General features: G+C 40.8%; 1 protein-coding gene across 1 annotated transcript; it reads right to left on the reverse strand.

Annotated features, from left to right (window-relative positions):
• Nucleotides 1-1,575: 1,575 nt before the first annotated feature.
• On the reverse strand, nt 1,576-20,974 carry C8H5orf34 (chromosome 8 C5orf34 homolog). The gene is made up of 13 exons (XM_054987168.1): nt 20,932-20,974; nt 17,063-17,285; nt 15,782-15,871; nt 14,598-15,256; nt 13,236-13,337; nt 12,007-12,127; nt 10,165-10,256; nt 7,303-7,372; nt 4,894-5,064; nt 3,468-3,562; nt 2,920-3,012; nt 2,508-2,548; nt 1,576-1,932 (listed from the first exon to the last, which is right to left on the reverse strand). Exons 2-13 carry the CDS (start codon nt 17,255-17,257, stop codon nt 1,706-1,708), a joined length of 1,956 nt encoding a protein of 651 aa, XP_054843143.1. The 5' UTR covers nt 17,258-17,285; nt 20,932-20,974; the 3' UTR covers nt 1,576-1,705.
• Between the last annotated feature and the right edge of the window lie 1,827 nt (nt 20,975-22,801).

Genomic DNA, 22,801 nt, shown 5'->3' on the forward strand with positions numbered 1-22,801 from the left:
CCTGGAAATGGAAAGCCCTGCAGGAACAAGTGCAAAATGTACTTGGACACCGGAGCAATCTTCCTCTGAGGCCAGTACAATTCTGTGCTGGCAAAAGGTTGTTGGCTACTCTGAAGAGCAGCAGCTCCCTGCTGCCTTGTGTAGGAGTGTTCCTTATCCTTGTTGCCAAGATTGTGAATGCTGCAGAGTTGAGGTGCTTTGCTGGAACTTGACTTGGACTGGAAAATGCTCAGAAGCTCTGAATACAAGCATGGGCACAAGATCGACCCTAACAGTGACCTGCTACGCTGCTTTGGGATGCACTGTGTAGATCAGTTACTAAATACAAATTAAAATGGGGGAGACAGCAAATAAAGGCAGCTTGCTGGCTTGCAGGGGGAACTCATAATTTTGCAAGATTTTACTGACAACGTTCAGCAAAACTTTACAGATGGAGAAATAAGGAAAGATCTGTTGCAAATTTACATGAAGCCTTGGAGAACTTTGAAGAGGAAAAACCTTTATTTCATGAAATGAGGAACAGAGTTTCAACAAGTAAAAACACTGAACCCACCCAAATATGGCGGGGAGGGTCTTTTATACCTTTCTTTTTCTTGAGACGAAGGCTCTATTCTGAGAGAGAAACACGCCTCTTTTCGTTTCTGTGCCCTAGTGGAGCTTTCTCTTCTCCTTATCTCTTTAGCTCAAACTAGTTCGTTTACAACTTATGCCTTGCTGTCTAAGCTGTTCTCTTACGTTGTTATATATTGAATGCCAAACAACTAAGTTGCTCTGTATTTCAAGCTAGCAAAAATCGGCTGTACTTTTGCTCACAGATCTAACTTCTTTATGAGTATAGAAATGAAAACAAATATTAAACATTTTTATGTTGCCTTTGCAGAGTAAAATTTACCAGAATGTTGTATATTTCAAAGAGACAACTGAAAAAGTCTATTAAAACAATTAGGACCTTGATTAATGGATTTCCCTTATTCAAAAATGCAAACATAAACACTTTAAAAATGATACTTGAATTGCATATAGCTAAGTGAGACTTTGACTTCACACATCTCTTTGCCAAAATGTAGCTGGAAATTCAACATGAGTGAAGTGATATATTCATTCATTTAGGAAATCAGGACCAAGACCCACATTTTAATTAAATATAGAGGCTTTCAATGTAGCAATATTAAAACTAGAAATGATCTGCTATCTTCTGCCTTGCATATAATCTACAAGAAGGGAATCCATGAGGTCTCAAGAGAAGAAGGGAAGATAATCCCTACTTCCTAGCTGTAGTAGTATAGTGGTTGGGCTGTGAATCAGCTTCATGTTGATTTGACTCCCACTACTGCCATGAGCTCAGTAGGTGGCCGTGGATAAGCCACTCCTCTCAACCCCAGCTGTATTGTGGGAATAATGATAAAACTGACTTTGTTCGCCACTCTGAGTGGGGCACTAATTTGTCTAGAAGAGTGATATATAAATGCAGCTATTTTTTGTTATCTCCCTCCCCACTTTCTCCCCCTCCTGGTAGCCACTGCTGCCATATCATTCTAGGCTGCTGAGTCCTCTGTTACATGGGGTACTTTGGTGAATTAATGGCAGAGTCTCAATCTGCTAGAATTTGCTGTTTAAAGTTAGCGACACAGAACACCAAATCTTTATGGCCTATGGCTGCTTGCTTTATTGTTTTAAAATGAAATCCAGTAAATGAGGGACAACATTAAATACTTGTGTGTTTAACCATACTTCGTTTGGCAGAGGAAGCTAGAAGACAGTCAATATCTTTGATCACTTTAGATGTTTTTTCCAAAGTTTCAGATATGTTTTTTTCATTGATCTTCTCGGGTAACAAGATTTCTTTTGGGCTGTTTTGTCTATCCGTGTTGGAGGATGGATATTTTTTCGCTGTCAAAACATTATTTGGAATATTGCTGTTCTCCACTAAAACTATAGGTGTATTTATTGTCAAGGGAAAAAAAACCCTTTGTGTAACAGAATGTACTTTAGAGCTAGTTTTGCATGCACATAGATTGACACTGCAATCCTGTGCATTGTTATGCTAGTCAAAGTCCATCAAGATCAGGACCATTTATTTCAAGGGGCTTAGACTGGAATAACTCTGCATAGAATTGCAGAGTCTAGTTCAAGCTATCACTAACTATTTACAAGTAAAGCAGTCAGATATCAACAAGGAATTAAAACCACTAGTACAGAGGAAGTATATGTATATTAAGTAAGATCTAACTATCGCACACCAAAGATGGCGGTAATCCTAAATGGGTCTACTCAGAATTAGGTGTTATAATTAAGAATTATTCAATGGGGCTTACTCCCAGGAAAGTGCCCTTAGGATTCCAGTCATTATAAAATACACAGTTATTTTTTTGTTGTGTTGAAAGACAAACTGAACCATACTAAATAAAGAAGTCTTGTTACGGTTGGCTTCTTGGGCACTCAGGAGGGGATAATCTAATTTTAATAGTTTCATATGTCCCCTGAACACTGCAAAATAAAAAGGATACAGTTGAATCTTCTTATTTTTTCAAGTTCTGCGGCGGCGGACCTGTATAAAAACAAAAGGTCATACTTCTTAATTGCTGAATAAACATCTTTTAATAATTCAATAAACAAAAATGAACATGTTTCTCCAACCACAACATTTCATATAATACCACATTTTAAAACAAATGTTAAAAGTGCTTATTTTGAAAGAACAGTAATGAAAATCGTTCGCCGTTCAGAATGTTTGATGCCGACTGGCCCCTACTGTGTATGGACAACAAAAGCTCTATAATGGGGCCATACCAAGAAACTCTCTACATTCTGGGGGCGGGGGGACTCAACAGGCATGCAGAAAAAATATGACTTTTGTCAACTCAGCAAGAGAAAGAAAAAAAAGAGGAGGGGACTAAGAAAGACTTTCAAGACAAATACCAGTTTTCTTCAGGAATAGGCTGCGGAGTAGCCATATGGACTGCTCTGTCCTTGTTCAAGCTTGTGCACCATTCCACCACTGTTCTGATGTACCTGTGTTAGGAAGGGGAAGGTTTTGTTACATGAGCTAACAGCAAGTGGCATCCGTACAGGACTTACAACAACCACCCACCTCTGGCAGGAGAAAAATATAGAACATTCAAAGAACAGGTTTCCCAATACCTGCTTGGGCAGTGCAGCATGTAATCTGGCATATGGGGAGCACTTTGAGAAAAGCCAACTAGCATGAACAGAAGCGTTCCCTAACATACTCGGTGGTTGCTCAGACCTGCTAGTACCTATCAACAGTGTGGTCTTAATGGACTGACAAATCATGCACACCTGCGCTGAGAATATCTGAAGGCAAAGATAATCAACCACTCACTTTACAGAAATCCGTAATGCTAGAAAAGGATATCCATTAATAAAATTATCCTTCTTTTTAACAATTCTCTGAAGGTCACGCAATAAATACATACTGAATTTTCTCAATGTAGGAAAATGCTTACCTTTCATAAAGCCCAGGATGATCTATCTGGAGAAGCTCTTGTGCTCCCTCAGGAGAGATCAGTTTAAACCATCCTAAGTTTACATCTTGAAGTCCCTTAGAAGATATTTAAAAAATCAAGAAACGTTCCCTTCCTTATCACCATATCCTAATCAACACTTGTCTTCCCACCACAATGGGATTTAGCTAGGGATTGGTCCTAGTTTCCTCCTTTAAGTTAGAAGCTATGGGCATCACCGGACATACCTTAGCTCAGGAACACATTGGGTTAGTACTGCTCTGGGTTACATTTCTCTAGTTCCTCTGCAAACTCAGGAAGGAAGCTCTAGCAGCACCTCTTGGACTCACAAAAACAAATTATCTACGAAAGTTAAACAGAGCCTGAATAGATATAGTGTTGATTATTCTGTATTGAGGCCAGTCTGCCCAGAGGGGGAAATTATCTGGAAAAGCCCTCCTTTTCAGAATGCAGTACTCTGCCTCTGCTGATCTATGGTCTGTGAAAACTGTTCCATTCAATAAATGGGTGTGGTCTGGACTTCCTAAAGGACTCCCTAAGGGTTCCAGTGTGAAACCAGCCTCATCAATGCACATTCAGATTATGCCCCAAAGCTTTCGTGGAAGGGGCTTTTTGAGTCAATTAGACTATTAGCTCTTCTCTGCTTTGCGTAATTTGTCTAAAAAACAGAGCAAAGCTTTCAAGTCTTGATTTTGTTGCATCTCCACTACTTTTGTGTAGAGTTTCCTACACTTGTTAGATCCTAACAACTTAAAAATGGTTGTGTGAAATTAGCCAAAAAGAGAGGGAACAGTCACCACAAAGTGATTTTTCCCTTCAGCTGTCATGTGGCAGTCTTGTGAATCCATCCCCACATGGAGAACTGATGGGTTAATGATTAATAATTTTTGTTTATGATAATATTTAGCAGAGGATGGTTTGCACAGCATACAAAGAATCACAGAGACATGTGTTCAGCTTCTAAAATAATGTTTACTACATAAAGGATAAAATAATAAAGAGCTAACTAGCTTCTACTTCCTTACATGCTGAAGGTAACTGCAACTGACTAGTGTGGAATGGCGTCCTGGACAAAGGAAAGAATGTTAATAGCCCCCAATAAACTTGGTCAGCCAATAATCAATCCTAGATTAGTTCATTAGGCATGCAACTCCCCTTTGCCCTGGGGACCACACTTAACTGGCCTCATGCTAATTAATTATGCCTAGCTAAGACAGAAAACAGATTAACCCCTTCATGGCAGAAGTGAATGACACATGCATATCCTAACAAGAACTTAAAGCAAAATGAGCAATAGTCAGGATGTATTATTAAGCATTTGAACCATATGTTTTGCATATATGAAACTGAGACACGAGGAAAAAGTTTTCCCCAATGCAGAATTAGAAACAAATGACTCAATGCTCACCTGCGATTTTCCGCAGTAAGAACTGAAATCCCATACTGTGTTCAGGACCATTCCGTCATAAAAAATAGCATGTACTTTATTATCCGAATATGCAAGAAGTCTTCCGACATTGGGAATAATCTTTTCAGCCAGAAGGACTGGTAGTATTTCTCTTCTACCTGCCTCAGAGGACTGTCACAAAACAAACCGAGTGGGACAAAATTAAGTGTAGTTGACCCATACATCCTTAGACTAGTAGCTGGAGAATCATAAGGAATTTCCTTCTTCATTATGATCAGGGTCTTGGGAAATTCAGAGCCTAGATTGTGCTAAAGACTTCAGAAAAGCAGTCCCTAAGCATAATATGCAATTGCCTTGTGCAAAATCTTAAAGAGTCCAAAATTTGGGTAAAAGCTAATTTCTAGACCTCATCAGATAAATAAAGAGACATATGCATGCAGGAGAGAACAATGTATACAGTCAGAAACCCTCTTTGCTGTTTTTCTCAGCAGCAACTTCCACTGCCGAAGGGATGTTGCTCTTCAGTTGGGAGGTGGCTCGCCACGTCAGCCACGAGAAATGCTTCACAAAAATAACATCAGAGCCAGCACCTGTTATAGACATGGTTCTCTCCCACAACATGCTCAACTCCTTCTTCAGATTCAAGACCATATTTTTAGTGATTACATGTTCTAGTCCATCATCACTTCTCTGGCAGGCTGTACCTGTCTTTCCCACAGCCACTATATTATCTATAGTCCTGCATTCTTGCTGAGACTCAGAACAAAAAAATCAGGTGTCACAAAAAAAAGATCTAAAAGCTGAACACTTGCATAGATCAGTCTTGTGAGTCAATTCTATTTTTGTTTTATTTACACTAGCATCCACTGGTATACTCTTTTTTTTTTTAAAAAAAATTACAAAACAGGAGTGCACACTTGAGAACTCTTAAATGTCAAGAGCTGGAACTAACTGTGCAATACCCCTCTAAGCCCAATTATTTAGAAAGGTATAACTCTGCTTAGGATGGGACTATAAGTCTATCATATATGCATCTTTGATGTAAAATATGCCATGTAAAACAGGAGTATACTGGGAAGTTTCACTGGCTATTAGGTTTTAGCTCATGGCCTTTATCTTAAAAAAAAACTGTTATCTGCCCAGAATCTTCAGTTTGTTTATGAATCTACACAAATGAACATGCTTGTTTCTTACTTTCTGGAAAATGAAATGTATCCCACTGTAGCCTCTGGAACCCTCACCTTATGGGGACCCCTATTTTGATCCCCCATTTTGGATCTAGCATGGGCTAAGGGCTCCGGCTAAAGTTAAGCTAACTGAAGTGCAGCAGCCATGCCAAGGACAGGGTGGTGAGTCGTTAAAGCAGCAATGGAATGCAGACCCGCTCCTCCCTAAAGCCCTCCTCAGGCTGATTAAAGGGGGGGGGCATTCTCCCCAAGGCCTTTGGAGCCTCCTCTCTGAATAATTTGGCCCAAATGAATGACCCAAATCTCCAAGACAATGAGCAATGGACAGATCCCAGCTAGTTCCTCCCCTTACCTTAGTGACTGTACGGGAAGATTTCTGCCCTCTCCTTAATCTTATTATTTTTCACTTTTATGCAAAGGAGGAAAACTCCTCCTTTCAACATCAGCCTCCACCCCACTTTAAATTTGGGTGATTCTTCAGAGTTAGGTTTTTTGATAGCCTTAATGCAGGGCAGGATCTGGAAGGTGACCAGCCTTATCTCGCAGACAGACCCATCCTCCTCCCAGAGACAGCCATCTGTCACTGCCTGCCTTTTGTTCACTTCTCATTGCCCCACCTTATGACCAGCACATTCCAGATCATGAATATCGGTACTATAAATGTAGCCCCCAAAACTTTGCATCTGTTTTTCCAGCTACTGCCCCTGTGTGGCACAGGTTCCGTGGAGACACAAGCTGGTCTCTGTCTCTGTGCTCCTTTCTGCTGCCTTCCACATCAGGACTCTACAGGATTTCCATACTCTGAAGGACAAGTCTTATGCTCTCACTCCACCCCTTTGTTTATTTGTTTAGGTGTTAAGTTTAGCATTTTTACTCTGTGTGTATGCAGGTGTGTTTGGATTCTTGTGTGCCGCTTGCCATTCCCCTGTTCTATCAGTTTCTCAATAAAAAATTTAGTTTTATTCTGTCTTCCACCAGCTTGTTTCTGGTATTCTCCCCAGTCTGATAAGAGGTGCTGCTCAGATCTGAGACCTCAGTACAGATAGGCAGGATCCCGTAATTCTCCCAGTTACATATATCTGTACTTGACATGCTGAGAATGGGGATAGTCTAACAGTAAAGGAGCAGATGTGTGTAGACTATTGGGTAACACTGCCAGCAAGATAATTTGCATGATATTTTACAACTGTCAGACTTTCAACACACACTGAAAGCTACATACCACCTTCCAACAGCAGAAGCTGTTACTGGGGGTTAATGAAAGCAGGGCCTCAAGATTATGTTGAAGAACTCTAGGCAGAAAGAAAAAAACAACATTTCATAACTACTTTGGGCATAGTTCATTTATTTTTAAAAAGATTTCTATCTCCCCCCTCCTTTTTCTACTAAATATTTAAGGTGGCATATATATTTTAAAACCCAATATAAAACATGACTTCAAGTAAAAGCAGCAATAGTAATTAAAAAAAATACATTGTCACAGATCAAACAAAAAGCATCCATAAATTGCAAGCCACCAAAGAACAGGTTTCATCCAATGTCTAAAAGATGCTTAAGAAAGTGGAAGTTGAACCTGGATAGAGAGAGCATTCACAGCAAAGGTGGCCCTGGTTCTTGCAACAATCCACCAAACCTGAAGAACCAAAGCCCCCAGAGCAGGGTCTCCAGTACTGATTTTAATAAGAAATAAAGCCATGTTCCTTAAACTTCTTTCAGCCAAGAGATTATTGAATGAATTAAAACTGGAAGCACTTTGTTCCCAAAGGTTTCCTTTTATAATATGAGTGTGAGCGCTAGCTACCCTCAAATGAGCACCCTTCCCATGCTTCTGCATGAGTTCAAGTGCATCGTAAAACAAAGCGAGCAAACTCAGAGCAGCGACTCATGTGGAGATGTATCTGACAACCTCCTCTAACACAAGTAATTCTAACTTAAAAAAATATGATGTAAATGAATCCTCCAATCACATCTGATACAGAGATGGGACAGAATTACTCACCGAGAAGTTTACTGGAATGACAGGAGGCAAGAGCACTAAATCATGCAGAGATACAGCAACCAGCCTCCTCCGTATGTGTGGGGTGGGTGGGTGGTAGTGGTGGTAATTTTGGCTCAAAGGAGCCTTCAAAGAATAATATCTCACAGTATACTAAAAGTTCTGTCACACCACACAGACTTGGAATTACAGCAACAGGATAATTTGAAATCTCAGTTGAAATAAAAGTTGTACGTCTCCTTGGCTGGGAAATGTGCAAGCTTCTAATACAGCAACAGTCTGAGCACCTCCCAAGTGAGTTATTGATTGTTACGAAGCAACGGGAAGCACAACGCAATTTTGCTACTTGTTCACTGCAACCAAAGCTACTTGGCACAGAAATCCGCATTGGAAGAAAGAAGCTATTGGATAGAATACTCAGATCTGGGCTCCAGCTACTGCTCAGGAATGAAATACGCTGAGTGTCTTTAAGCAACCCACTATTTCCCAACACACATCTGTAAACCTGCAACATAATGATGGGTTGCTGTGATGATTCATGAACTTACGACTATAAAGCAAGCAACACTGCATTATATATGGGACTAGTGCTCTGCAGTCCACTTCACTGTGCCTCCTCTGCCCTTGCTTTGGCACAGTTTAAGGCACTAGAAGCTTAGCTCCAATATGCACTCTCCTTGTGTTTTAATATAATCAGTGCTGGAGAAGCTTTCTTAATTATACCCATCAACTGAGAATCAGGCTCAGTCAATGAGGGCATGAGGAAAGGTGTTCTTGGCAGCTGCCTTTCACTTATGGAATTTCCTCCCACTGCACTCATCAGATTCCTAGCTGGGAAACGTTGTAAAAAATACCTGTTTAAGTTGAGGTTTAGGGGTTCAGGTACCAAAGGACAGGAAATTTTTGTTGCGCTTCAGCAGACCAAAGCCACGTTCAGACAAGCATATCCAGAGTGCATGAACATGCATATAGGTCACCAGGGCTTTTTTTCTGGGAAAAAAGGTGGTGGAACTCAGGACCGCAGTGACGTCACTTTGGGTCAGCTGGAACAAGGGGGGAGGTTTTCAAAGTTTAAATTGCCCTAGGAGAAAATGGTCTTAGGGGCCACCAGCCATGTGACCATTTTTTAAGAGCTGCCAGAACTCAGTTCCACCACGTTCCCGCTGAAAAAAACCCTGTAGGTCACACACATTCAATTTAATGATTGAGTGAAGCTCACACACGTATAACAGTTGAGCAGTTCTTAGTGGAAAAGGTCCTGATCCTAGGGAGAAAGCACTGCACTAACACTGTCTTATGCACCTGGTTCTAGGCACATGTTCAGCAATGCATGGATCTCTCTTCTCCACCCCTATCCTACTTCCACCTCATATGTGCCATATGCCTAACAAATGCTTTCAAAAACACAAAAATGGCTCTTCTCGAAATAATCAGCAAAAAAAAAAGGGCGGGAACACCCGCTCGAGAAGGAAAATAGTAACAACACAAATAGTCACACCACAGTAAATTTCAAAATGTTTAAAGTTGCACACGAGCCTAAACCCATACAGTAAACACTTTATAACCACTTGTTAAGGCAGTGTACAACCTAACCAACAATATAATCATCTGCGGACTATCATGAATCGTTCATATGATGATCAAAGAATAAACCCAATAGGGAATCTATTTGTATTTTTACCTCCTCCAGATAAACACCCGTGGAAAGAAAAGAAAGAAAATACGTGAACACACACTTATTTTTGTGACTGTATCTCTTGACTCTTACCTGTACTCCCCTGGGGTCCCTCTGAGTGGGACTCAGACTCAAGGTTTATTCTTTGATCATCATATGAACGATTCATGATAGTCCGCAGATGATTATATTGTTGGTTAGGTTGTACACTGCCTTAACAAGTGGTTATAAAGTGTTTACTGTATGGGTTTAGGCTCGTGTGCAACTTTAAACATTTTGAACTTTACTGTGGTGTGACTATTTGTGTTGTTACTATTTTCCTTCTCGAGCGGGTGTTCCCGCCCTTTTTTTTGCTAACAAATGCTTTCGGCAAAGCACAGCTAATAAAAATAGAGAACCCCCAAACATTTCACCTTAGTGCTTGAGTAATAATTCCACACACGGAGTAGGGAGTCCCTGGCACGTCAGGTGGCAGACTGCTTACAGAAAACATTGTTTCTTCTCTCTTGAACATACAAGAAAGAAATCGGTTTGCACGGCTGTTGAATGAAGAGTCCTGGCCTAGTACAGCTTTAAACCATTGCATTTAAATTTCCAAGGTTGTTTGTCACTATTTACTTTGCTCTCAAAAAGGCTGGGGGTAGGGGAGGGATGCTGCTTTCAAATTACAAGAGCCTGTTTGGCAAATTGTTGATTAGGAGATGACTTCAGTGTCTTGGTTTGGAAACAGGAAACCTATTGCAGACCTGGGATTCTCCAATGCAGCCTTCTCATGGATAGGCACACAACCCATTCAGAAAAGCACTGCATGAAAGATGGTGCTCTTGGAAGTCGAGAGCATCCCAAAACGAGGATAAGGGGCCATTGTAGAGGGACCATATGCTTTGCATTTAATAATGTTCCCAGTTAAAGTTCTGGCATCCCAAAAGGATGAGGTAGCTAGAATGGGAATAACTTCTGCTCGAGACATTGGAGAGCAGCTTCTAGAAAGGGAAGAGATTACTTTCCCAGGACACAGGTGTGTCATATTACACTGCAGATCAAAGTAAGAATGTAAACAATTCAAACAGACTGGCCCTGCACCTGCCCAACCATTGGTGAACGAGAAGAGCTGAATGAATCCGAATAGGGCACCTAGAAATATGTTTGGAGGGACAATTGCTTTTCCGTAGCAAAAATTTACAGGATTGTGGTGCACTGAAGACTAACTAGAACTGTAAAATTTCCAGATATTTTGAAGCAATTGGGCAGGGGGAACGTATCTCTTCCCCTCAGGAAAAAAATTATATGGGAAATGAAATATATACGATACTAGCTTTCCTATCAAACTTTTGTTACTGACAGACCAACATAGAATATATCATTTATAATTGTACTACTTGGCATATTTATGGAATTTAAAAGTATAAATATCTTCATTTTCTGTAAGAAAAATTGTAAGTATACCCAACACTTGAGGAAAACATTGCAAACTACCGCACACCCTATGTTACCATAGCACTTGTTTCTTTACTTTTTGCCACCTGAGAGATAGGAAACAAATTCTGTAGAAAGCAAAAGAGTATTATTTGGACAGAAGCTCTCTCAGAATCATAATAGGTAGGCCAGCCAGCTAATGGATATTAATGGGTATTAAGCTAAACTACTTTGTTACAGAGAAAACACTAAGTGCTTTAATAATGTATCACCATTAAACACATTATAGCATATTAATTGTTGCTACTTAAACAAAAAAACTCTTGAAAATACTATATATCCAATTTTTTTTCCATTTGAAAATTTGAAAAACTCCTCAAACTTTTTCATGCTATACATTTTGATTGGGGAAAACTTTGCTTTAAGAAGCACTTAACTAATTTTAAAAAAGAAATTCCATAGGAAGTTTTTTTAGTGCTCCCATAAATTTTCCAATTTTTTTTCCCATTAGAAAAACTGAAAACAAAGCCCTGGGGGTAAATTCCCCCTGCCGCAGTCTTTTCAGGCCCTCATATCTCTAAACGTAACAAAATGTGATTCCAGCAAAACTTTTGTGGACTAGAGCCCATTTCTTTGGACACTAAGACTGAATCTTCACTTCGGATTCATTTTATATAGGTTTGGGGAAAAATAAATAAATATCAGGGTCAAAAGACCATGAAATGCAGAAAGTACAGAGTGAAATGCACTACAGATCTGCTTAGAATCCCTACTCAGACTTGTTCAGGGGGGCTCACTCCCAGGAAAGCATTCTTAGGTTGGCATTTATGGTCACTTACCTGTTTTGTTTCCTCCCGAACAAAATTACGAGTGAAGTATTTTCCCAAAAATGAACCTTCAGATTTGAAAACGGACCCATCACCAGGGTAAACTTCCACACATTTAGAACCATGGAGAAATCTAAGAGAAAGAAGTGGTCATTAGGCTCACCCAATGTTTTACAAGTCAGGTAAGATGTTATGAAACCATTACAGATAAAATACTGGTGCTGATGGAAGGACATAGAGTTGGGTCCAAAGGTGCCTTGCCGAGGCTGAGCACACTCCTGTGATTTCCAAAGATTTCATAGCCAACGTGCAAACCCCCATGCTTCATCCAACACTGTTCCCAAGGGTCCCCTGACACTCGGGAGCAGCCGTTTGGGCAGCACGGGGAGGGGGGAGCTGTGGAAAACTGAAGTGGGAAGCTCTGTTTGGTGAGCAGAGATCCCAGCTGTGATGATTAGGATCTAACCGAGGGGTGGGCAAATTGCGGCCTGTGGGCCACATGCGGCCCACTACAGAGTTTTTTGTGGCCTGCCAAGACAGTCAGAAAAATCCGCCTTGAACCGAGATTTCCTTCCCATGCGCGACCGAAGATTCGTCTTGTATTTTCCACTAGGATGGCTACGTCAATACGCATGCGCAGTGTAGATACGCGCTTTTCTGGTTGATCTGGTTAATTTCAATTTTGTCTTTGCAACAGTAAAACAGTAAATAAATTGAATAAAACAGTAAATAAATTGAATAAAACTACCAGTATTTTATTTAATTTATATTTATTGATTTTTATGATACAATTTATACCTTTTCTGAAATGCAAAGTTAACTAATGAATGCAATAATTTTAAAAGGTGTGGCCCTCCGCTAACCTCCACTCCCACAAAGTGGCCCCCGAGCCAAAACAATTGCCCACCCCTGATCTAACCCATTCGCTGCAATACAGTACACAGTTATACCTGCTTCAGATCCATAAATCTCAATGTGATTTATGTGCAGGCAAACTGTTCCAGAACTGTGGGTACTGCTTTTGATTTTTTTACACGTATACAGTGAATGCATAAATCCTTAATAAAAAAGTAAATTTGTTTTCTACGTAGTTATATTGTGCCTAAGTCCTTGCTAATTTAGGTACAATGGCATGAACAAGTTTTCCATTGCTCTTTGTTTATATAGTTTCAGACCTAAAAGTTAATACGTGCTTTCCAAGAAAAGATTCATTTTCAGCAGAACAACGCATCTATATTTACTTGTATAGGATGCCCTTGCTCCAAACAATTTTTGTCGGTGGGGAACATGAATGATGTCCAATATCTTCCTTTCTTTGAGAGAAGTAGTTGCTGAAATTCCAGCTGTGGAAAAATGAACAGGAAAATGTATTAGGCAATAGCTAACTGGAATCCTTACTGTAAGCTGAAACTGAAACCCAGGAAACGCACAACATGCAGATATTGCTCTTAAGCACAGTGCAGCCTGGCGTTTAACTTGTTAAAAATAAGCCCTAATATGGTCTATTAGATTTACTCCCAGGTAAGAGGTGCAGCCCTACGGTGCAATCTTCAGAGGACTACAAAGTCCATTGAAGTCAACAGGCTTAGAAAGATATAACTCTACATCCAGATGTATATTAAAAAGTTTACAATGCTATGCGCTTTGAACTCTCTTTCATAATGTGTGTATAACACAATAGCAAAGGCAAATCTGAATTTGGTACAGGCACTTCGTATCTGTACCCCTCTTGTGGGGTGAGAAGGACCCGTGTACGCTGAACACGTCTATGTGAATGTGATCCATTTTCTAGTATGAGCAAATTCTCAGCAGAATAGTCTAGAGTTTTAAAAAATGTACTTTTACCTTTCCTTGAGCCTTATAGCTATACATTCTTTCTTTATATGTAAATGTATAAAGCCCCCTCCCTCAAAATATTCAACACAAGTTACAGTAGAAAATTGAACTGCTGAGTACAGAGTACAGAGTACTGAGTACAGCATTCACAAGTAAACCAGTTCTATAAAATTGATTAAAATTATCCCACTTGTATTCAGTCCCAAGGCAAATACAAAAATCCTAGAAAGCTATTAGAAAGTTCTCAGTGCTGAGTTTTGGGCATTTCCTAGGGGTGGGGGAAGTTTCGTAGTTATGGGTGAGCCATCAAGAACCCTCCACTAGAGGGCATTATGGTTTGAAATGTGCATATATTAGTTCTAGTCAACAGGATACTTGGTCTGAGGTTGGGATGTAACAGGGGAGAAGGTATGCACTATGTAAATTATTTCCTGTGAAAAAATACTAGTTATGAACATCTTTGTGATCCCCATGCTACTTGTAAGGTAACTCAGCAATGGCAGAGCAGCCACTGTGAAATAGAGAAAACTTTAGAAAGTGCTGAATCACACAACAGCAAAATGGAAATCTATAGAGCCTCACGACACTAGGATGGGGAATCCATTACTAGGGGAAATATTTATCCACCAAGGCTCCTCACCTTGCAAAATTTGGATTAAGCCAAATTGAAAAAGTATTGTATGCTAAGTTGTTCATCATGCCAGCATTTGTATATAAAAAACTCTTTTACTGCAAAAGCCCTTAATGCATTCAACTTATTCTCTTACTTGTGAAAGTACGGTGCTTCACAACTCAGTGGCAATGCCAAAGGCAAGCAGGTGACGGTCCTAAAGTTTTCACTTTCAAGAGAAATTTCAAGCCCTCCAGTTGTATGGTCTCTGCTTCCTTCCTCAGGCTCAGCTACATTACCAGCATGCAGCTGATAAAACATAAAGGCTAATGACAAAGGGTATTTCCATTCTTCTGGACAGGAGGACACAGAAAAGCGTTGGGTAACCTGGTAATATTCAAACAAACAGTGCTGGAAAGGCCCAGAGACCTCATCCTTTTCACAAGTGGGACTTGAGCAGTTCTCAAATTTGCTCTCTTGCGTATGCTTTTCTGCATTTCTGCAGTGTACACGGTCCTTCTCTTCCATTCTCGCCGGCTTAGAAGATAGCTGGGAGACAGAATTTAGGCTGGATCTTGCGCATTGGTCCTTTGTTGATTTTTTACAGCTATTGTCCAAAAGAGGCAAAGCTGCAGACAACTTCTGGCTAACTCTGCATAGGTACTCCACTGTAAATTCTTCCTGGAGTTCTGACAAGAAGACACATGCATGACCATCGGTAGAAGAAACTTTCACCCCACCATTGTGTCTACGTATCAACCCACTATCAACAGCAGGGTCAGGCCACCTGGCTTCAGAGACATCTGTGAAAAGAATCTGTAAAAAGTGGAAGTATAGAGAGATGATCTCAAGCATGTAATCTTCATTGCACTCCGTGCTTTGATAATTTAAGTTTACCAGTACAGAATGAAGAGCAATTAATTACTATACTGGTACATTTTTTTTGCAAGAATGGATATGTTCCTGGTTGCCACTGGGCATCCTTCCATCAAGTCTAAGGCTCCTTTGCAACTCCCACATCCATCATTATGCGGAATTATTATGCGGAATTATTTCATATCAAGAGTTTGCACAGGTCCTGAATCAAGGTGTGATAGACTACTATTTGATTATCATATTTCAATTTGCTCTCTGTTCAAGTAATCCCAACAAATTTTATATCCTTGGTTATGTAAATTGCAGCAAATATCTTTCTCTCTCCACATGTACACACACTATACTACAAGCTTTAAATCCATTAATCAGATAAATTCAATTTACATTGGTTTTATTTGATAGTCAAGACAAGACCCAATAATTAGAACTTTAGTCAGAACTCCGTTTTCTTCGCAAGAAGCTTACATTTTTCCTTTCAGAAGGTATAATACTTGAGGGTAAATAAGGGCGATTAGAATATTGATTCCTGAAATCCAGTGCTTGTAGAAGCTGTTTCTGAAGAAAAAAAAGAGTATCGAATTAAGTGCAGATTAGGAAGTGCATTTGGATATTCATCATTAATTCCATTACTATAATGATCAGATTTATTGTGAATTGTTTTACGTGTTGGTTTTAAGATACCACAATTGTACTCTGGGCCTCTGAAATGACCAGGCCAGCATGGCACAGCTGTTCAGAGTGTGGGACTGGGACCTAGGAGGTGCAGATTTGCACCCCCATTTTGCCATGGAAAATAGTTGGGGTGACCTTGGGCCAGTCATATCCTCCTCACAGTATTGTTATGAGGAGGGGAAGAAAATAAAGTGAGCCACTTTGGGTCCCCATTGGGGAAAAAGGTGGGGTATAAATAAAGTCAATAAACAAACAGAAGAAAGAAAATCTGAGATCCCTTGGATTAGTCCAGTCCTGCTACTGCAAGACAGGGCCACCCATCTACTAAATTTCCAACTAGGAGTTACAAAACCCAGAGCACAGAATCCATAACCAGAGAACCGTTTGGTATAGTGGTTAAGAGCGGCAGGACTCTAATCTGGAGAACCGGGTTTGATTCCCCACTCCTCCACTTGAAGCCAGCTGGGTGACCTTGGGTCAGTCACAGCTCCTAGCTCTCTCAGCCCCACCCACCTCACTGGGTGTTTTGTTGTTGGGATAATAATGACATACTTTGTAAACCACTCTGAGTGGGTGTTAAGTCATCCTGAAGGGTGGTATATAAATTGAATGTTATTATTATTATTATTACCCCAGCTATCAGCACTCACCAAACACATTGTTCCAAACAATCCAAGCAAACAGCCACAGTTCTTGAGAACTGCTAATCCATCCCACTTTGGAGATAGATTAAGATGGGTAGCTGTGTTAGTCTGTCTGTAGCAGTAAGAGCAAGAGTCCAGTAGCACCTATAAGACTAAAAAAAATTGTGGTAGGACTTTCATGAGCCTCAGATACCTGAAGAAGTGAGTTGTGGCTCACGAAAGCTCGTCTACAAATGTTGTTAAGTCTTATAAGCGCTACTGGACTCGCTCTTTTCTACCATCCCACTTTGTTCAGTATGTGGGATTACCTTCCAAAAGAAACTTTTATTGGAAGTTCTTGTAGTCCATCAGCGTATTACTCCTCCCTCCCAAATGCCTCCCTTTTTTGCTCTTTAGGATTTTTTTTTAAAAAAAGAATATTCTCATGTACCCGGTAGAGGCTAATAGCAAACTGTGTCCTCTGGCGAACCCTTTCAGCTGGCTGCATTGGATGGGCAGAAGGAGGGACAGCCTTCTCAAATAAAAACTCGGAACCGCAAGGAGAAAGAAGCAATCCAGATCCGTCCACATAGTGCACTTCTACAGAACTGTCTTCATAAAAGATCATGATGCTTTCCTTCTCCATTGCCAACAGATGGTTATCCAAAGAGATCCTATGAAGAGAACCACAAGCGAAGGATGTATTCTTTTCTGGACAAAGTAACTAGCCACTCCTGCCAGAACTAGCACCACACATTTATTTAGATCTCTTAGCTAGGAGAGAATTCAGAAATAACCAAGTTTTTTTTAAAAAAAGCAAAATTGGCATGTTTACGTCCCAGCCATGTAACAAAGAGCTGATCCTCACAACTCCATGAGGAAGATTTAGTTGAAATGGAATGATAGGGCTTAAAAGCTGGGGTTCTCCATACAAACTCGGACCACGGCACCAAAAAAACTCATTAGCACAGAAGAGGGAGGGAGGATGCATGAAAGGAGAGACGAGAATGTGCAGTGAATGGAACATACAAGGAGTAGGCAACACACAATACAGGAAAAGTGCACAGGCTTGCAGAAGAAAGAAGTTTTGAGGAAGGTTTTGACCTAAATAAATATTATCTAACTTACATTGCCTTGCAGTGCCTGTTCCTGATTTAGCCCCATACATCGGACACAAAGAGAGGTCATATAAGGTCACCCAATGAACTTCATGGATGAGTGGAGATTTGAACCCAGTTCGCTCCAGTCCTAGCACGATACTAACACATTAACTCTCTTTATATCTTATCTGTCCTCCAAAGAGCCCAAAGCACAGGGATTATAAGGGCAGATTATAACCACGTACCCCTATCAGTTAATCAGGTGTGTAGCCATGTTGGTCTGTAGTTGAAGAGCAAGATTCAGGACCAACCAGATTTCCAGGGTATGATTTTTTAAAATTATTATTCATTTTTATTAGGACAATGTGCAAAAACAATTCAAGAAAACACCCTGATAACAAGAAAAACAGTAATTTTGTAAAATATACAGATACAGTTAGATTATTTTCCTACATTGCTTACTAAAATCAAGAGGAGTCAACTATTAAATATCGATTGATATAAATCATTTGAAGGAGAAAGATCCTTATTAGCAATGAATTCAAAGAAAGGCCACCAGGGGGTATGAATTTTTGAGAGTCAGCGTTCCCTTCATCAGATGAAGGGTCAAGGAGGGAGTTCTGACTCTCAACAGCTCATCCACTGGAAATCTAATTGGACCTTAAAGTGCACTGGACCCAAATCTTGCTCTATCAGTTAATTTTCACTTTAACCATTTGCTTATCTGTTAGAACCTGTGCCCTCCCTCACCAGTATGTGTAACTGCTAATTTTGTTGATTTGCGATGGGACTCACGCTTTTCTGCATCAACTCCTCCCTTTTCCCCTTTCAATTACACTTGAAAGGCTCATGGTGTAATTCACACCGAAACTTGACTCCTGCCCCACGACAGTTCCTTAAAAATCCCCCAATATGATTCTCCATGTTGGGCCTGGTTAGTACTTGGATGGGAAGCCATCAAGGAAAACCAGAGTCACTATGCAGAGGAAGGCAATGGCAAACCACCTCTGCTCACCTCTTGCCATAAATTGCAATAATTGCACCTCTGCTCACCTCTTGCCATAAATTGGCTGCGACTTGATGGCACCTTACATACACACGCTTTTCCATCGCATATCTAGCTGACAGAGTGAGCCGTGACTGACAAAAACTAATATTGAAATAAATGCTTACTTATTTCAAATATTAGCTTATTTCAATATTGAAATAAGGTGCTGTTTGATTTTTGTTTTATCTTGCAACAACAGACTAACATGGCTACGCCTTTGACACTAAAGGGGTTATTCCCAAAGATTTCCAGCATGCAGCTCAAAGATGTCAGAGTGCCCACCAATGTTTCCTGGTACCCAGTGGCTCTTTGAGCCATGGAGGAAATACAAAAGATATTTAATGGAACAGCAAAAGCCTCCAGCCAGCTTCAAGTCATCTTCTACCAGCTGACTGACCAGCAAGTGCTGAGAGTATTCTGGGCAGGTGTGTCACAGCCATGCGCCCGTCACTTGGCCAGAGAGAGCAATCTGAAGTTCCTGGGACTAGCATCTGTTATTGTAGCCACACAGGGAGGTAAATCCTCTCGTATCTTTGGAACTGAAACAGTAACGGAAAGCTCTGATTGTACCTGCAACGGCAGCTATTAATGATGGCTCTGCTCCAATGACAGATGTGTTGTGATGGACCTTTCTGTCTCCCTAGTACCACTTGGCTGTGGCACCCACTACTCTTTCTCAATTCCAGAAGCATTCAGAGACTCAACAAGGTCGGGGACCTCTGACTGCTCTCTGACACACTAAAAGGTACTGTGATGATTATATAAGCACCCCGTACCAGTGGGGCACATCTGAGTGTTAAGGTGGGTTCCCCATGATTTCTAGGTGCTGTTCTGTGTTCTGGAGGGAGGTGACCGTTTAACTGCTTTTGAGATCTGTACTGAAGGTCCACTTCAAGTGGACCACCTGAAAAGCTTTAAGTTGGTTTCCTTGAACAAATGTGTGATAGTACCTTGACAACTCTTTCAGTGTTTCAATCCATAACACCAAATCTTTCCTTAAAAACATTAATTTAACAGAAAGCTCTGGGTAAGTTTTATATTTCACTGCAACTTAGTTTTAAAAACCTACAGCAGCCACACCCAAATATTAACAAAATAGCTAGCATGCATAGTTATTTCAAATTCTCCTCTCCCTTGGAAATGCACATTTTACAAACAGCAGCTGTATGGTTGCCAACTCTGGGATTTGAGGATAGAAGGATGTCAACAGAGTATAATACCATGGAGTCCACCCTCCAAAGCAGCCATTTTTTTCCAGGGGAACTGATGCCTTAGTTTGGAGAAAAAATGCAGTTTGGGGAGATCTCCAGGTCCCATCAGGAAGTTGACAACAAAGCAGCTGAATATACTGGCAGGCACAGGGATAGATATTTGACAGACTTCCTAAGGTTTGGGCTGCCAGCTTCAAGCATAGACAGCTTCAAGAAGGGACTGGATAAACATATGGAGCAGAGGTCCATCAGTGGCTATTAGCCACAAGGTATAGATGGAATTCTCTGTCTAGGGCAGTGATGCTCTGTATTCTTGGTGTGTGTGGGGGGCAATCAGTGGGAGGGCTTCTAGTGTCCCTTCCCCACTGGCAGACCTCCTGAGGACACCTGGTTTTTTGGCCACTGGGTGACACAGAGTGTTAGACATTGGCCTGATCCAACATGGCTTCTCTTATGGAAAGCTCTGGTTCTAATTCGGAACTATTTCCATTCGGAAGGCTCTGATTCTAGTCTAAATCGACTTGTTTTCATCTGCTTTTTTGTCGATGCCATTTTTAACTGTAGGTATGTTCAGTTTAGTCTTATAGCATTTTTTAATTATAGGATTAAAAAAAAACTTTTAAAAGAAAGCTACGCGAGCCCTTTTTGCTGATGAAGCAGCACTGGAAGGAAACAGCTCTGCAATCCCTCGCAGGCTTTCTGGGGAGTGAGCTCCACTGAACAGAACGGGAATTATATCTGCGTAAACAGGCAAAGGATCGCGCTGTAAATCTATTTCGAGGAGGGGCGACCGTTTGGGGCCGACTTCTGCAAGAAACGGGCTGGTTTCCTCTATTGCAAACTGTATCCCACCCGCAAATCCCCGAGACTCTCCTTCCAAATTCCACCCCAAAACAGAAGAACATCTGAAAAAGTGAAAGATCCGGGTCTAGTTGCACGTTAAAGACCAGCACAAACTCACCTCGTCCGACCGAGACCATCAACGAATTGCTCTGCTGCCGGCATTCAAAAGAGGCGGGGAAGGCGTCCGGAAAGCGCGGGGCAAAAGGCAAGGGGCGGAGCCAGGGGAAAGTGGGCGGCCGCTCGCTCATGGGGACTGGAGGCAGCCAGAATGGGCGGCGCTTCGCAATTTTCCAGGGCTGCTTAAAGTAGCATGGTGGTGGGGTGTCATAGCCGGCTTATGGCGACCCCTGCTGGAGTTTTCAAGGCAAGGGACTAGCAGAAGTGGGTTGCCAGTGCTTGCCTCGAACCAGGTTTTCTGGAGGGCTCCCATCTAGTTACTAACCAAAGCCAACCCTACTTAGTTTGTGAGATCTGACAAGATCAGGCTTAACTGGGCCATCCAGGTCACATACAGCATGGGACAGCTCAAAGAGGTAGGTCTTAAGCCATTTTAAAAATCACATTTGCTCCTGTTCCCCCATTCCTGCCTGTCAAGTGTGGACCTTTGTCATTGGAAATTTTAACTGGAGTTTTAACTTTTCGCCAAAGGTACACACATGAATCGTGAAAACTTTAGTTCACTTTTGTTTAATGATACTGCTCATTTTGTCAACCAATCTAAGCTAAATTAAACACTTTGTCCACGGATTATACTGTAAAAATTACATCTTTGAAGTTTTGTGTCATAAGGAATTGATCTTCATGATTCTTAGGTGAACCTACCACAAATGCACAACCAAATAACGTGACAAGGAGAGGGCTTAAAAATTGTAACAGTCAGAACTTTTGTGGCACCAGTGGTGCAAAAACTTGGATCCAGGGCACATTGGAGCTCCACAAGTAAATCACATCAGATTGCACTGTAAAAAAAAAATCCAACAACTTGGACTCAGACCTTTATGAGAGGCCACGGCCCAGTTGTTGATAGAGTTGGTAACAAGCACGGAGAAAAATGTCCTGTCCCTTCAATAGAGACTTAAATGTGTGGAAATGGACAACTTAAACCTTTCATTGCATGGAGATAACAAAGATCCCATTTATCCTACATTAAAAGGACAGAACTTTTTTTTTCCTCCAGGCACTAGGCAAACCTAGTTGTAGAGTGTCAGCATAGCAGGCAGATCGTCCCAGGTTTCATCCTTCACATTTTCAGTTAAAAGGATTAGGTAGTGGTTGTTGCAAAACAAGCACTACTCACCTTGATAAACCAATGGTCTGATTCAGTAGAAGGTAGCTTCATGACATGACTAAGCACAAAAACCTAGATTCAAAGCATGGATTTTCATGGATCATTGTAATCTCTACAGTTATTCTAAATGCATCCCAGAACCAAAATCAGCTGTCCACTCAAGTCATCTTCAGAGGCACAACTTTGGGTGCCCCCACCACCTGAGCCTAGATGAGTGACAGCCTGAGAAAAAGGCCTTCTCAGTCGTGGTGCCAAAACATTGGAATTTCTCTAGCAGTGTCTTCTGCAAGCGGCCGAAGACTTTTTTGTTTCATTTGACATACCCCTAATAACTTGTTGGCCCTCCTCTGTAGTTTTGGTGCAGTGTGTTTATATATTTTTTATTGAATTTTATGTATTTTAAAAGCTGTTTTAATGTTCAAATGTCATGTTTTCATGTCTGCCAACTTAGGGACCCTATCTGGGTAGAAAGGTGGCATAAATATTAAATAAACATCCTTTTACATACGTAATTTCAAGTGGAACCTTTCATAGTGTTTCTTATGGGCTGTAGTATCACCTTGCCATTTTATATTATACCGTCTCAAAGAAGAATGACAAATGTAAATGTACATTTGCCAGCAGGTATATATATGCTTTTCTTCTGCATAGAACAGCAAGGAAGATCTGATAGGATTACATGATGTAAAAATAAAAAGAG

The sequence above is a fragment of the Eublepharis macularius genome, chromosome 8, assembly GCF_028583425.1.
Source record: "Eublepharis macularius isolate TG4126 chromosome 8, MPM_Emac_v1.0, whole genome shotgun sequence".
Classification (NCBI taxonomy): domain Eukaryota; kingdom Metazoa; phylum Chordata; class Lepidosauria; order Squamata; family Eublepharidae; genus Eublepharis; species Eublepharis macularius.